This window comes from Vipera berus, assembly GCF_964194415.1.
Source record: "Vipera berus genome assembly, chromosome: 9".
Lineage (NCBI taxonomy): Eukaryota > Metazoa > Chordata > Lepidosauria > Squamata > Viperidae > Vipera > Vipera berus.
In genome coordinates this window covers 15,744,723-15,759,464 of record NC_138212.1, presented here as the reverse complement: position 1 = coordinate 15,759,464, position 14,742 = coordinate 15,744,723, and the positions used below count along the sequence as shown (strand labels likewise).

Sequence of the window (14,742 nt, the reverse complement as noted above, 5' to 3'; positions counted from 1 at the left end):
CTGTAATCTATTCTGGACCCAGCATGGAGTAAAGACGTCAATGAAAGGGATTTCATCCCACTCTGGCCTGCTTTGGGATAATCACAACAATAAACACATTCACACATGCACGCATACACGCACCCAGGCACACAGACGCACATAAATACAAAAACACCAGTGCATTTTAAAATTTATATTTACAAACAATAAAATGAACCACAGTGGGTATACATAAACAAGAAGAAAGATGTAGAAAAATAAATGAATCATTGGAATTTTTTTGTTCCATGTCAACTTGCTCAAAGAACTCCCTTTAATGTATAGGAGTCTTTTTAGTGCATTTTAGAAGAGGAATTCAGGCAGTTTGTTCACCAATTTATATTCATGAGCACAAAATACGAAATTATGGAATTTACAGAAGCACCTAGGTAAAAAGGGTAGGGCTAATGCAACTAATTATGGATACTATATTGGGTGTTTTTTTAAATTTCCCCCAATGGAAGCCTCTCCTTCTGAATACTTACTTCAAAATCAATAGGAAAGGCCACTCTAATGCCTCCCAAGACCAACACTTCCCTTTAAACCTGTGTTTCTCAACCTTGGCCATTTTAAAATATGTGGACTTCAGCTCCCAGAATTCCCCAGCCAGCCTTGCTGTGGGAGTTGAAGTCTTAATAAGAGAAATAACAGAATAATAAGAGTTGGAAGAGACCTTTGGAGGTCATCTAGTTCAACCCCCTGCTTAAGCAGGAAACCCCATACCATTTCAGACAAACGTTGGAGCACCAGCGTTGGAGTCTTAAAAGTGGCCAAGGTTGAGAAACACTGCCTTGGACTGTATTCTTGGCTTGATCTCACCCACAATTTTATCTTCCACAATTATAAATGAAGTTCTGAATTGGGAAGGGAATTTGGGTTCAAGAGAAGTTCATCGCTCTACCTTCCCATTCAGCAGAACACTTGGAAAGTCCGTGCTGAGTTCTAGTTGCAGCCTTATTTATCAATGAACCTAGGTTTGGTTAACTTAATAATACTGTCTCATTTAAGACATAAAGGCTAGTTGCCAGCCAATTCATGTAGAAAGAAACTGTTGCTCCATTGAAGCAAGCCAAAAATGTCAGTAAGAGGGATTTCAACAGTTAGTTGAAACACGTATTTGCACATAAAACTTTATTGCAATAAAATCCCTTACGTAAACTCTGTTAAAATGCCATTAAGTGTATATGGGCCATGTCTCCAACCTGGTATCCTCCGAGTCTCCTAAACAGGTTAGCTGGAGAACTTTGAGAGATCAAAACTTCTAGAAGACACCCAATAGAAGAACACAGGTAAGGATGGTGATTTCCCATGCCCTCAGCTTGGTGAGGAAGAACTAAGAGAAGAAACTGAATAGCAGCTTTAGATAAGTAGCGGGTCCCCTCTTAAGACGTGACCAGGAGAAGCATCCAGTGTACTCTAAACTGATTGAAGGAACCTCCCATGTTAAAACAGGAATTAATGTCATCAGTTGGATGAAATCACATCCCGACATCCCCTGACAAAGCTTGAGAGCCCTGAAGGAAGATGTCTACAAACGAGAAGAAAAATGGAGCATTCTCTTAACATGCTTGACTCTGCTTTTTTTCTTATGCCATCCTTCTCTCAACTCCCCAAACTTGTTTATTTCAGGGGTGTCCGAGCTTGGCAACTTTAAGACTTGTAGACCTCATTTCCCAGAATTTCCACTCTATGAATTTTGTCACCCCAACCAATGAGGGGCACACCACGGCAATCTCAATATGAGATATAAATGAAGGCATGTAACACAAAAACACAAATTCTGTAAAAGTATTTAGAACCTGAGAGTGGCTCTTGGTTTGAAATACTTCAAACCTTGGTGCTCCCCGAGTTGCTTGTTTTCTTCATGGCCCAAACCAGGTAACATCAGTGACAGCATCACTAGCATCTATTGGCACTGACGATGTTACCTAGTTGGGCAGGGACCCCTCATTTCGACCCTGAGCTACAGATATTTTCCTTTGTTGGTACTTCAGTTCAATATAAACTTAGATCCAAGTTTGTGTGCAGACAGTTACACAGTAAAGAGCATATCTGATATTTCTTTCTTCTCTTTGCAATGAGTCGATGAAAAAAATGTTATCAGGGGCCTAGTGCAAGGTTGGAAAAACTTTCTCCAAAGAGGAAGAGATTATCCTTTCCTTAATTCTAGAAAGTGTGCTTTTCAGTTTTAAAAGAATAGCACCAGTCTGGATTGGCTTAACACAGGGGTCTTCAAACTTGGCAACTTTTAAGACTTGTGGACTTTAACTCCCAGAGTTCCTCAGCCAGCCCTGGCTGAGGAATTCTGGGAATTGAAGTCTACAAGTCTTAAAAGTTGCCAAGTTTGAAGATCCCTGGCTTTAACACTTCCACAAGAATCTTCTGTATTTTCTGTTCTCAGTTCTTGATCACAGACTGAACTGTTATTTGTTCACATATTGGGGTCAGCAAGATAAATCCAATTTGTGAACATTGAAACAGACTTGTGAATGCTAGTTATGATTCTGATTGGAATTTGCTGTTCAAAAAGACTAAAACAGGCAGGGAAAACATATCCAACTATTCACAAATGGAGAAAAGGACACGGATATCTAAAATATGGATAGACATTATTTTCAAGTTGAACATTACTCAGTTGAGAAAGAATGCTCACTTTTCCAGGACAAAAATCCAATTTTCTATAGCAAAATTCCAATTTCCATGACAAAATCAACCATGAAAACTGCTTGTTCCGGTTTTGAATCTCAATGGAATTTCACTTAGGAACGTTCAGCTTTGCTTTGTTTTGTTTTTAAAATAAGGTGCAATGTAAGAATATGGCAACCTAGAAATACACTGTAAATATACTGCCTGTCCTTTTTGGTTCATTCTGATTCCAAACAGCTCCAGGGAAGGGGATTTTTTTTGTTTGTTTCACAAAGTGAAATGTATGTATTAATATATACATATGCAGTCTTCTGCTATTTTTAAAGTGCAACTCTCACCAAAGGATCTAATTTAGAAAAATCACGGTAAGATCCTCTCTAGTCTTAGAATATATACCAGTAACCAGCATCAGTTTCTTGAAATGTAATGCCTCTGTCTGGGTTGATAATTGTGGCACGTAGATTTCACAGTATTGTTTTCAACCCCTTCTCCATTTTCAACCCTGTCTTTACAAGACATGTCAAGCAGAGGTTCTTCTAGCTGGAGATCCTCACAATTGCTCGAGTCATTTTCACATCCTTTTTCTTCTGTGACCTGTCCTTCGGCCTCACTACAAAGAGATGTCTGTGAGTTTTGTAGACTGGCAGAAATGCTTCTGCCTTGGACTCCTGCCATCCTGATTTTCAAGTCCGTAGAGAAGTCGAAGCCATGGCTTTCTAAGAACATTAATTTGTTCAAAAAGTCAATATCTCTGTTTGTGACTTCTTCACTTTCTCCACTAGCAGCTGAGAAATCTCCTGCAAAGCTAATTGATTCATCCATAACGGACTCCTCAGAAAGGAAAGTCTTCTCTAAGAGTCCAGAAGAAGCATCCGTTGTCATCCATTCGGCTGTAAAAAAGGGCTTTGACATCACTGCAGGCAGCCAGCCTTCTCCGCTTAGCTGAGAATTGCCAGATCCAGAAGAAGAGTCAGAACATTTTGGAAGCGTCTCAACTGTTGAGCAGTTTTCATCCTTCTTCTGGAATCGAAGAGTTTCCATGTAAGGGATGAGGCTACTACTATCCTCCTCCTCCTCGCTATCCTCATCTTCTTTGAATAAAGAATGCGCTGAAAGCAGGGAATGTGTGTTTTTCTGGGCAGGTGTGTTTTTCTGTTTCAGAATAAAGAGGACGTTTACGGTCAAATTCCTTTCATCAAATTCCAGTAGGTTCTTTGGGTGCTGATACTTAGAGAAATCCTAATTTGGAAAGGAAGATGGGGGAGAGGGATAAAAGAGAGACAACACATTTTCATTTTTTTAAAAATTGAGAAACGGGAAGTAAGAAGAACAGCTAACAAGAATAAGTGGAGAACAAGAAGATTCTGCTTTGTTTACTTGTTGTGTAAACACGAATTTATTACAAATGGACATCTGCATTAGCTACCTCAAAATCTTGACTTGAAATTTAGAAATGTGGCAGAAAGTAAAATTAAGCTTATTCAACAAGAACAATATGTGGAAGTTAAATTGAATTCATTTAAGATGGCAACTAAAACCAGTAATTTATTGCCCCTAATAGTTCACAGAGAATATTGTAGGTGCTAAAAGTAGAGTGCTTAGTTGGGCAGCATTTTGACTACAGGTATAAAACAATAAATAACTCAGCCTAGAGGAACTGCCAGGTGTCAGAAAAAGGTGTTAGTGCCTACTTTTTCCTGGTGCAGAGAAAGCTTTTGATCATTTGGAATTCTATCATCATGAGCTTGAAGAAGATGAATTATGCCGAGATTTTCTTTTAAGGGTGCAGAGAGTTTGCAATGGACACAAAACTAAGATAACTGTAAAGGTATTCTGTCACAAAATGCATTATTACAAAAAGACAAGGTTTGCACCCCCTTCTCTGTTTTTTTATTGGCATTGCAGTCCCTGGCAAGGAAGATAAGGCAAGAGAGTAAAAAAAAATCAGGAATTTTTCTCGCTGCTTTCAATATCTTTGAGTTAAGTAACACAGTTTAAACAGAGCCAGAAAAAAGATGTCCTATTTAGAGATCCAAATTAAATGAAATGCTCATGAAACAAAACTCAGAACATCTGTTAAAGAATATATATAAGCTGCTACTGAAACATGCTTAAGAAATGAAACAGGTCTAAGATTACAGGATTAAGTGGATGCACGGTTTAAAAACAGAACAACTGGTACTGCCCCACGAGAATGCAGTTCATCATTTAAAGTTCGTAGTTGGATTTTTTTTAAATGACCCATTTTAGTTTGAAACTGGTATTTGCACTTATTAATACACCGTGCTAAATCTGAATTCTCCATAAATCTGATTCTTATATAGGCTAAACCCACTGGGGTCCTTAAGATGGGCAACTCTGAGGGAATCTCTAGGTATAGAAACCAGATATGCTAAAGGGTGGAATAATTGTCATCAGACATTATTACTCCTAGACCATCAGCTGCTAAATACCAATTATAAATCCCATTTATATGAGCAAAGGACATACTGCTCAATGACAGCGCATCTGTTTAAAATGAAGAAAATCTCTAAGTCCACATTAGCATCCTCAGTTAAAAAGGTGTCGGGGCACAAGGAAACAAGACATCTCCGAAGGATCGCACACTGATAACATTAAACATCTGTCCACAATGCAGGGCAATATTTATCACGGGATACATTAAACAATTGAATACTTTGAAGAATTGCTGATCAATGGTCTTATTCAACATCAGCACTCTGGGCTAAGAGAGTGGCAAGCAAATTTTGTGACCATGGTTTAATTGGCAAGGGTTATCAATGTAGTGTCTTCCAGATGTTCTAAAGCACAACTCTCACAATCTCTTCCCATCGATCACACTAGCTGCTATTTCTTCTGCACTGACCAAATGATGGTTGATGAGGCCAAGAAGGGTGGTGGGCCTGGCAATTTCTCAAAGATAGTCACTCCCTTTAGTTACTAAAGAAAGTTTCTCAGGTCCCTTTCCTCTGCTCGCTGTCTTCTTTGAGAACCACCTGCTTTGTGGCTACTATATTTAACTTAATTGCGTTCATGTCCACCAGAATGTGCAACTGAATTCCAAGCAAGAAGCAAATACTACTTCCCCAAACTGATTCAGACAGATGTTACCCAACAGTTTACATTTATGGCTTATTTTTCACATTAATTTGGGATCTCTGGAGTTCCTGATGCTCTCTAAACTTGGTTGTTTTTTTTGCAGATGTTTCATTAGCCAACCAGGTAAAGTTATCAGATGGTGTTACCTAGTTGGGTAATGAAACATCTGCAAGAAAACAACCAAGCTCAGAGAGCACCAGGGACTCCATAGTTCAACCCTGAGGTACACATATTCTCTTCTATTGGTACTATGGAATCTTGTTTATCAAACCAGGACAGTCATTGCCACATTCAATGTCCCCTCCAGTTGACCAATGGGGAACAACAATGTGAAAAATGACAGATGGTGTACTTAACCTTGTTTTTAACTCGCTGTGCATACCTTCTACAGTAAGAAAAAATAAATAAAACTCTACTCGCCACTGTCTAGAACTGTAAAGCTGTCCCTCCAAGCAGCCAGAAAGCATATAGACGAAGACAGGAAAATGCTACATTGTCTTGACTTAGGATGCGAGGTCCTCTAAGCTAGGAGACAAGAATTCCTGCTAGAGGCCTGATCCACGTGTCCAGAAGAAATACTGAAAACTGTTTTTATGGTATTTCTTCTGAGCTGAAAATTGGTTTTGTTTGCAGGAGCAGTGGTGGCGCAGTGGTTAAGTGCAGTACTGCAGGCAAACTGTGCCCACAGTCTGGAGTTCGATCCTAACAGGTTCAAGGTTGACTCAGCCTTTCATCCTTCTGAACTCGGTAAAATGAGGACCCAGCTTGTTGGAAGCAATATGCAAATGCTTGCATTGTAAATACCTAAAGAGTGCTGTAAAGCACTATGGGGCAGTATATAAGTACTAGTGCTATCCTATTGCTATTGTGAAAAACCCATGCAAGCCCCATGTGCCTGCACGTGCAGGCAGGGCATCCATCTCACATCTGTGCAGCCTCTGTGTATCAAAAGATGAACATTGTTATGGAAGTCCAACTTTCCCCTACTCATTTCCAACACCTTCCATATTTCCCATACCAAAACTGAAGACATCTCAGCTTGCTTGATCATCTTTTTGTAGCAGAAGTAAAGCATCACACCACCAAAACCCAATATAGCAAGCAAAGGAAGGGCAATGATTTTCCATTTTCTTGCTGGAAAACAAACAAACAAAAAAACAATTATGAGATACTAAATGTATTGTTCAGATATTAATAGAGAGGATGTTGGAATTGTTAATTACCATGTTATCTGAAGTCAGGCCACTGATGTCCAACACTTCTAGAGAATACCAGGTACAAAAAGACTGAGCTAAACAACACATTCCCGTTTGTAGCAAACTGACAATATCAAGTAATGGCCTAGGATCCAAAATTTCAAGTATTTTTTCCTAGCTCTCTCTGGTGATGCCAAATCAGGACTTTGGCAGACAAGCTGCTTGTTCTACCAATGTATTATTGTCCTGCTCAACTCTGGTAGCTACTGGGCCCTTTGTGGAGAGAATCCCAGTAATTGTCATGTCTCTGTGTTAAAGGTAAAGGTTCCCCTGCACATGTGTGCTAGTCGTTTCTGACTCTAGGGTGCTCATCTCTGTTTCAAAGCCGAAGAGCCAGAGCTTGTCCGAGGACGTCTCCGTGGTCATGTGGCCGGCATGACTAGACGCCAAAGGCGCACGGAACGCTGTTACCTTCCCACCGTAGTGGTCCCTCTTTTTCTACTTGCATTTTTACATGCTTTCGAACTGCTAGGTTGGCAGAAGCTGGGACGAGTAACAGGTGCTCACTCTGTTACGCAGCACTCGGGATTCGACCCGCCAAACTGCCGACCTTCTGATCGACAAGCTCAGCGTCCTAACCCACTGAGCCACCGCGTCCCTTTGTCTCTGTGTTAGGAGGAAGCAATATGGGACTCAAATAAGATCCCTGAACCTGGTAGCTAACCTTGCTCCAGGCCACTAGCAAAGGCAAGGAGGAGCTGCACCCCAAAACCAAGGTAAATGTTCAGAAGCCAAACCGTGATGAGGAAGAAAATGCACCCATGTAGCAGATAATTCTCTGGAGCTGCCAGTGAAAAGAAGGACAAAAAAAAAGAACCTCTGCAACTCTGTCTTGAAATTTCTTGGTTGATTTGATTTCTACAGCCACTCATCTCTGCAAATGTCTCTAGGTGGCTCACAATTCAAAATGAAGGAAGAGTCATCACGGACTCCTGTGATTCTTGGATTTGGGGTGTGTTTCTTGTCTATCTCAAAAGACCAACCACATACTATTTTAATGGGATTGCACTGGCCATGGGTGCACAGAACTGGAAGTTTGCAATCCTACGCCAAGATCTCCTGTGTCGGATCAAGCTCACTGAGCTCTAGGCCTTTGACTCCTCCTGTACCTTCTTTGTGCAACAACAGGCAAAGTGGTTCCGAGAAATTGCTCCGCTTCCTGTCTCCATTTCTGAAGAAGGATGTTCGGGCACGAAGGCAGTGTTCTCCATAGGGCCACTCTGTGGTGTTGACCTCCACTGAAGGCTCGTGAGTGTTCTCTAACGTCACCTGGAAAACAAGCAAAGCCAGACTCGAACCCAACAGAAACATTAGCGAAAGAGCACAGCAGACAGACGGAGGGCAGGAGACTTGGCCCTCATCCCTAAGGATCCATCTTTCCTTCCCTGGTTTTCTTCTTCTGCGTCTTTAAGAATGAGTCACACAATTAACGGGGGATGGATGAACATGGAGGGATATGGATTACTGCTATTTGATATGGAGAATGGTCTCCAAGTTGGATGCCTCGAACAACAGATGAAATATTTCTGGGGCATTGGGCTAACAAGAGGTACTAATTTTGCTGGCTATTTGCCTAACTTCCAAATCAAGGCAGCAGACTTTAGACATCAGACATCACCAAAGAAGCCGTGGCGACGCAGTGGTTAGAATGCAGTAAGGTAAAGGTAAAGGTTCCCCCGCACATGCGTGCTAGTCGTTTCCGACTCTAGGGGCCGGTGCTCATCTCCGTTTCAAAGCCGAAGAGCCAGCGCTTGTCCGAGGACGTCTCCGTGGTCATGTGGCCGGCATGACTGGACACCAAAGGCGCACGGAACGCTGTTACCTTCCCACCGTAGTGGTCCCTATTTTTCTACTTGCATTTTTATGTGCTTTTGAACTGCTAGGTTGGCAGAGGCTGGGACGAGTAACAGGCGCTCACTCTGTTACGCAGCACTCGGGATTCGACCCGCCAAACTGCCGACCTTCTGATTGACAAGCTCAGCGTCCTAACCCACTGAGCCACCACGTCTGCAGTATTTCTGCAGTATTGAGCCACCATGTCTGCAGTATTTCAGGCTAATACATTGCCCACAGCCAGGAGTTCGATCCAGACCGGCTCAAGGTTGATTGAGCTCCTTTTTCCTTCCAAGGTCGGTAAAATGAGGACTCAGATTGTTGGAGGCAATATGCCGACTCTGTAAATCGCTTAGAGAGGGCTGTAAAGCACTATGAAGTGGTATATAAGTCTAAGTGCTATTGCTATTAATTGCTGGGGAACAATGGTGGAAGAAGCCTATCCCTTTCCTGCTGTTCTACTGAGTTCTTCAGATGCATCTGGTGGCAACAGATTTAACTTTCAGGATGCCACCCCCTGGTTTGTCCTTGTCCATTTATTTTATTTATTTTAATCCTTGTTTTATTAAGATGCTTTATTTTTAGTATTTCTGAATATTCCATCCAAGGAGGAAGGAGACACAGCTCTTCACATTTAAAGAAACCCTCCACTGTTAGATAGCAAACATGGTCAAAGAATGTGCAGAGGATCCTGCATTTTATTTCATTGGTCATGGCAAAAAGAGTCTTCTCCAACTGAAGATCTTTGGAAGAAGGACACAATACAGTTGTAATACATATTTTGCAAACAAACCCACAAGAGAAGAGTAGCACCATTCTCTGGCTCACCAATTTCTGGAATCCAACTCTCCAAATCTCCAAATCATATGTCAGATCCTGAAAGACTTCCTTTATACAAGAAGGGTAGGTGAAAGAAACGTTCACATCAAGGATATTTCTGCTATATTTTACTTTGAGAACTGGGGGAGCGAGTTGCACTGGAAAAAATAAAAGCAGGTGGTTAGAACAAGTGTGGATGTAATCTGGATTCCCAGGAGGGAGGGGCCGCATTTTAGAAAACCAAGAGACAGTGAAGTTTAGATAGTTTGATTGGGAGGAAGAGGGTCAAGGCTGCTCCTCCCTAGAAGTTCTCAGAGTCCATCTTCAATGATGCAAGTAGTTGCTTCACTTTGGCAAGATTTATGTCTTTAGGTGAAGGAGCAATAAAAGAAACTGCTTAGAAATAGCTGTGTGTGTCTTTCTGGATTTTTGGAGCCAGAATGTCATATTTTCTTTAGACCAGGGGTAGGCAACCGTGGCTCTTTTATGACTTGTGGACTTCACCTCCCAGAATTCCTGAGCCAGGAATTCTGGGAGTTGAAGTCCACGAGTCATAAAAGAGCCAAGGTTGCCTACCCCTGCTTTAGACTAACCTTCCCTAGCTGGCTGCCTTATAGACGAGATAGGAATACAACTCCCATAATTCCTGCCACCAGGAATTTTGAATCTACAAGTCCTATAAAGCTGAAAGGTTGCAGAAGCTACTCTATGCGCACATCCTTCACCATCTATCCTCGGAGTGGCCTATCTCGACATCTTTGAAACCTGCGGACTCCGACTCCCAGAATTCCCCAGTCAGCATGGCTAGCTGAGAAATCCTGAGAGTTGAAGTCCTCAAGTCTTAAAGTTGCCAAAGTTGGACCCCCTTGATCTATCCTGTTGTACAGGCTCCCCTCTCTTTAATTTCGCCAGGAAATTAAAAACTTGTACCACTTAGCAATCCTGCCCACTTTGCTGATGGCTACAATTCTTCTTTCTGCATCACCTGGATGCTCAAAAGGATCCTGCTGGATTTTCCATCTTCTTCATAAAGCCGTAACTCTCTAAATCAGGGGTAGGCAACCTTGGCTCTTTTATGACTCGTGGACTTCAACTCCCAGAATTCCTGAGTCAGCATAGTTGAAGTCCACGAGTCATAAAAGAGCCAAGGTTGCCTACCCCTGCTATAAATCTTTCCCACATTTTTTTTTTTACTTCTTCAAGGCTATCTGAGAATTTAGACTTTATCCCAGAACACCCCTAAGTGGCTCAGTTACAAACCCTGGTGCATGATGGCAAGCTCATGACATGTGTGTCACAAGTGACTTGCCATGTCCCTTTTGGTGTGACGCCAAGCTTTTGGACCCTCCAGAAGCTGTGCAGGAGGTCTCTGCTCTGAAGATGGCCTTTGGAGTCTCTGAAAATCGTGTGAGAGAATGGGGCAGGCTTTCCTGCTCTTTTCGGAAGCTGCAAGGCCGTGCAAGAGATGTCTAAGGCTTCTAAAGTTTCCAGGGCTCATGCAACCTGGAGCTGCCTTGGATAGGCATTTCAATATATATGACATGTATATATATATATATATATATATATATATATATGACATATATATATATATGTCATATATTTTTTTTAATCCCATTTATATCCCTCCCTTCTCCGAAGACTCAGGGCAGCTTACAATCTAAACACAATGTGCTTAGCAATAGCCTTCATTCTATGTATATACCTGCTTATATATATATATATATATATATATATATATATATATATATATATATATATATATATATATATATATATATATATATATATATATATATATATATATATATATATATATATATGTCATATATATATATGTCATATATATATGTCATATATATATATATGTCATATATATATGTCATATATATGACATATATATATATATATATATATGTGTGTGTGTGTGTGTGTGTGTGTGTGTGTGTGTATATATATATATGTGTGTGTATATATATATATATATATATATATATATATATATATATGTGTGTGTGTGTGTGTGTGTATATATATATATATATTGTATATATATATATATTGTATATATATATTGTATATATATATATACAATTCAGTAAGCATTTATTTATTAAATACTAAATTTAAATCATTTAATGTAATGCATTATGCCTTCTTATGAATTGTTTATCTTTTGCCTGGGTGGGTGTGTTTGTGAGATACATCAGTAGAGTTAAGGTAAGTGGTTTTTGGTTTTTTTAAATTGACATGTCATGCTCAATTATTGTTTAGGGCTACTTGGTTTAATTTATTTTAATTTTTGTATATTATGTGTTGTATATAGTGTTTTAATTGCCCTGTACACTGCCCCGAGTCCTTCGGGAGAGGGGCGGTATATAAATCCAAATAATAAATAAATAAATAAATAAATAAAAGGTTCGCCATCACTCTCCTAGTGGTTGCATTAATACACCATGGCAAACCTGGTTAATTTTAACCTTCTCTCGTTTTTGTGGTTAATCGTATTAAATGGAGTCAAGCCTAGGTGGCTACAAACCCAGAAAAGCAGCCCTTTCAGTGAATAGCGTAATCATAGTTATGCAAAGTGCTCTTTCGCCTTTTGCCCTGCAAGGAAGCAGCCATTTTCCTTCCCAGAAATTGCTACCATGAATCAAAACACATTCAGCACCTCCAGGGTTCCTGGGAAGAGGAGAGCTACACCCACCAGATCATCATACCCTGAAGGATGTAATCAACGGTTTCAGGCGCTGATGAGACGAATCCAGCCCAGGTTCTGCTGCGAGCTTCCACCTTGAACCAATATCGGTTGCTTGGTTCTTGAAACGCACAAGTAATATTGCAAATGGTTTCAGTGATATTTCGGCAGTGCTGCACCTCCTCCCACTGAAGATCAAAAGACTCCCTGAAGGAAAAAAAAAACAAAAACCAGAAGGACCATCTAAGTTTTGCATTCACCTGAAATGCTGTGATTTCTCTCTTTCGCATTGAATCCTGCAGAATGGCACACGTTGGGTCTTAAATGCCTCCCACTAGGGTTGTCCATGCAAAAAGGTCAAAAAAGTGAAGATGGCGTTCAGAACTGTGCAATCAAAGCCCTGGTGGTTTTTTTTACACACGTCACAAGATGGTTGCAGTCGTCATTTTGACGTTTGTGATCCAGACACTGCACACCCTCTGCTACCACGTAATGGTATGTGAGAAGGCCCTCAGGAGACATGGAGAAGAGCCACAGCCTAGACTGGCTGAGGAATTCTGAGAGTTGAAGCCCACAAGTCTTAAAGTTGCCAAGATTGAGGACCCCTGGCCTAGACAATGATCTGAGAAGCAAAATTTGAGTCCAAAGGAAGGGTGGAGATAATATTTCAGAAGGGATCCTCCCTATTTTTCGGGAGGGTAAAGGTGAAGGACTTTCAGACATGCAATAAAAACACAGCGTTATTTTTCATGGTTTGTAAATCTTGTCTGGATTAACTTGTCAGGCTGACATCCATCTTGCAAGTCTGAAAGTAAATCCCCCCCCCCATCCTTCCCTTTTACTGTCTTGAAACCTAGGGGGTCCCCATATCGCTGGCTGCAGCTCTTTCTCCCATCTTCAGAGGACGTTCCCACACAACATAACATCCCACAAAAAATTTCCTTTCTGTTAAAACAATAGGAAGAAGAAAAAGTACCTGATTAGCCAGGAGTTGTGCTAAGATTATATAAAGCAGAGTTCCCCAACATTTCCAGCTTTGCAGACTGGCCGGGGCGGGGGAGGGAAAGTGCCTGCTCACACAAGTGGGGATCCATGCAATGGCGTTTGTGCTCCCCTGCCACTTCTGCGGCCCGTTTCCAAAGGGCTCAAGGCCCGGTAGTGGGCTGTGGGCCATGGGTTGGGGAACCTGGTATAAAGCTTTTAGCTGGCTAGAAAAATAGAAATCGATGGACAGATAGACTAGATAGATAGATAGATAGATAGATAGATAGATAGATAGATAGATAGATAGATAGATAGATAGATAGACAGACAATCAGACAGACAGACAGACAGACAGACAGACAGACAGACAGACAGACAGATAGATAGATAGATAGATAGATAGATAGATAGATAGATAGATAGATAGATAGGATAGACAGGCAGGCAGGCAGGCAGGCAGCAGGCAGGCAGGCAGGCAAGCAGGCCGGCCGGCAGGCAGGCAGCGTTCCTATTTAAAAGGGGGGGACTGTGTTATGGGCTATATCAGTATGGGGAAACTGTGCTTAGGATTGGTTTACTTTAAAATAATGTCCAAATCAGGCAGTACATTAAGCCATGATTTGCTTTACAACAGTTTGTTGAGGATACCACAATTCTCTGAGTTCATACAGCACATGACACTATAGCCATTCTTTGGTTTACCAGAATTGCAAATATGCATCAAACATGCCCCACTGTGGTCTAGCAGCCAAACTCCTGTCCCGTGCAGAGGTATGCATTACATCTGCTCCCCCTCCCCCAAATCTGCTATCTCTGAGATGGGTGGAGAAATGCACCATGGCAGCCCTTTGGGGAGAATGAACACAATATGGCCTCAATGTACCCACTGGAGCCCCCAGACCTCAAAACCAACGTCCCTTTCCGTCAATGCTCACATCCAAAGGACAGTATAGGACATTCCTGGTGGGGAACCGTCAGGCGGCAACCACTTCATGAACAGACTGTAATCCTTGGAGACAAAAGTGAGGTTCCGGGGTGGCCGGAGGTCATCACCTGTCAGGGATTAAAGCCAGAGATTGTGTTGCTTTTTGGGTCAAAAGGCTGGGTTGTATAATCCATTTGGACGCTTGGGGACAGCAAGTTTCCCCACTCCTCCAATTTGCACCTGGCACAAACTACAGATAAGTTCTCAACTTATAACCACAACTGAAATCAGAATTTCCACTCCTAAGCAAGGCCATTGCTAGTTGTGAATTGTGCCCAATTTTATGACGTATTTTGCCATGAGTTTTAAATGAATCACTGCTGTTGTTAAGTGAATCATGCGGTTGTTAACCAGATCTAGCTTCCCCCGCTGACTTTGCTTCTTGGCAGCCAGCTGGGTAG

General features: G+C 41.4%; 1 protein-coding gene across 1 annotated transcript in view; it reads right to left on the bottom strand.

Annotated features, from left to right (window-relative positions):
- Nucleotides 1–211: 211 nt before the first annotated feature.
- The window catches only part of IFNLR1 (interferon lambda receptor 1), a gene marked incomplete at its 5' end in the record, with an annotated part of 68,783 nt that continues 54,252 nt past the window's right edge, over nt 212–14,742 (bottom strand). Inside the window, 7 exon segments of the mRNA XM_081334375.1 lie at nt 212–3,906; nt 6,785–6,900; nt 7,687–7,806; nt 8,132–8,291; nt 9,684–9,832; nt 12,395–12,579; nt 14,292–14,409. Coding sequence (XP_081190501.1) covers nt 3,076–3,906; nt 6,785–6,900; nt 7,687–7,806; nt 8,132–8,291; nt 9,684–9,832; nt 12,395–12,579; nt 14,292–14,409 — 1,679 coding nt within the window. The 3' untranslated portion in view covers nt 212–3,075.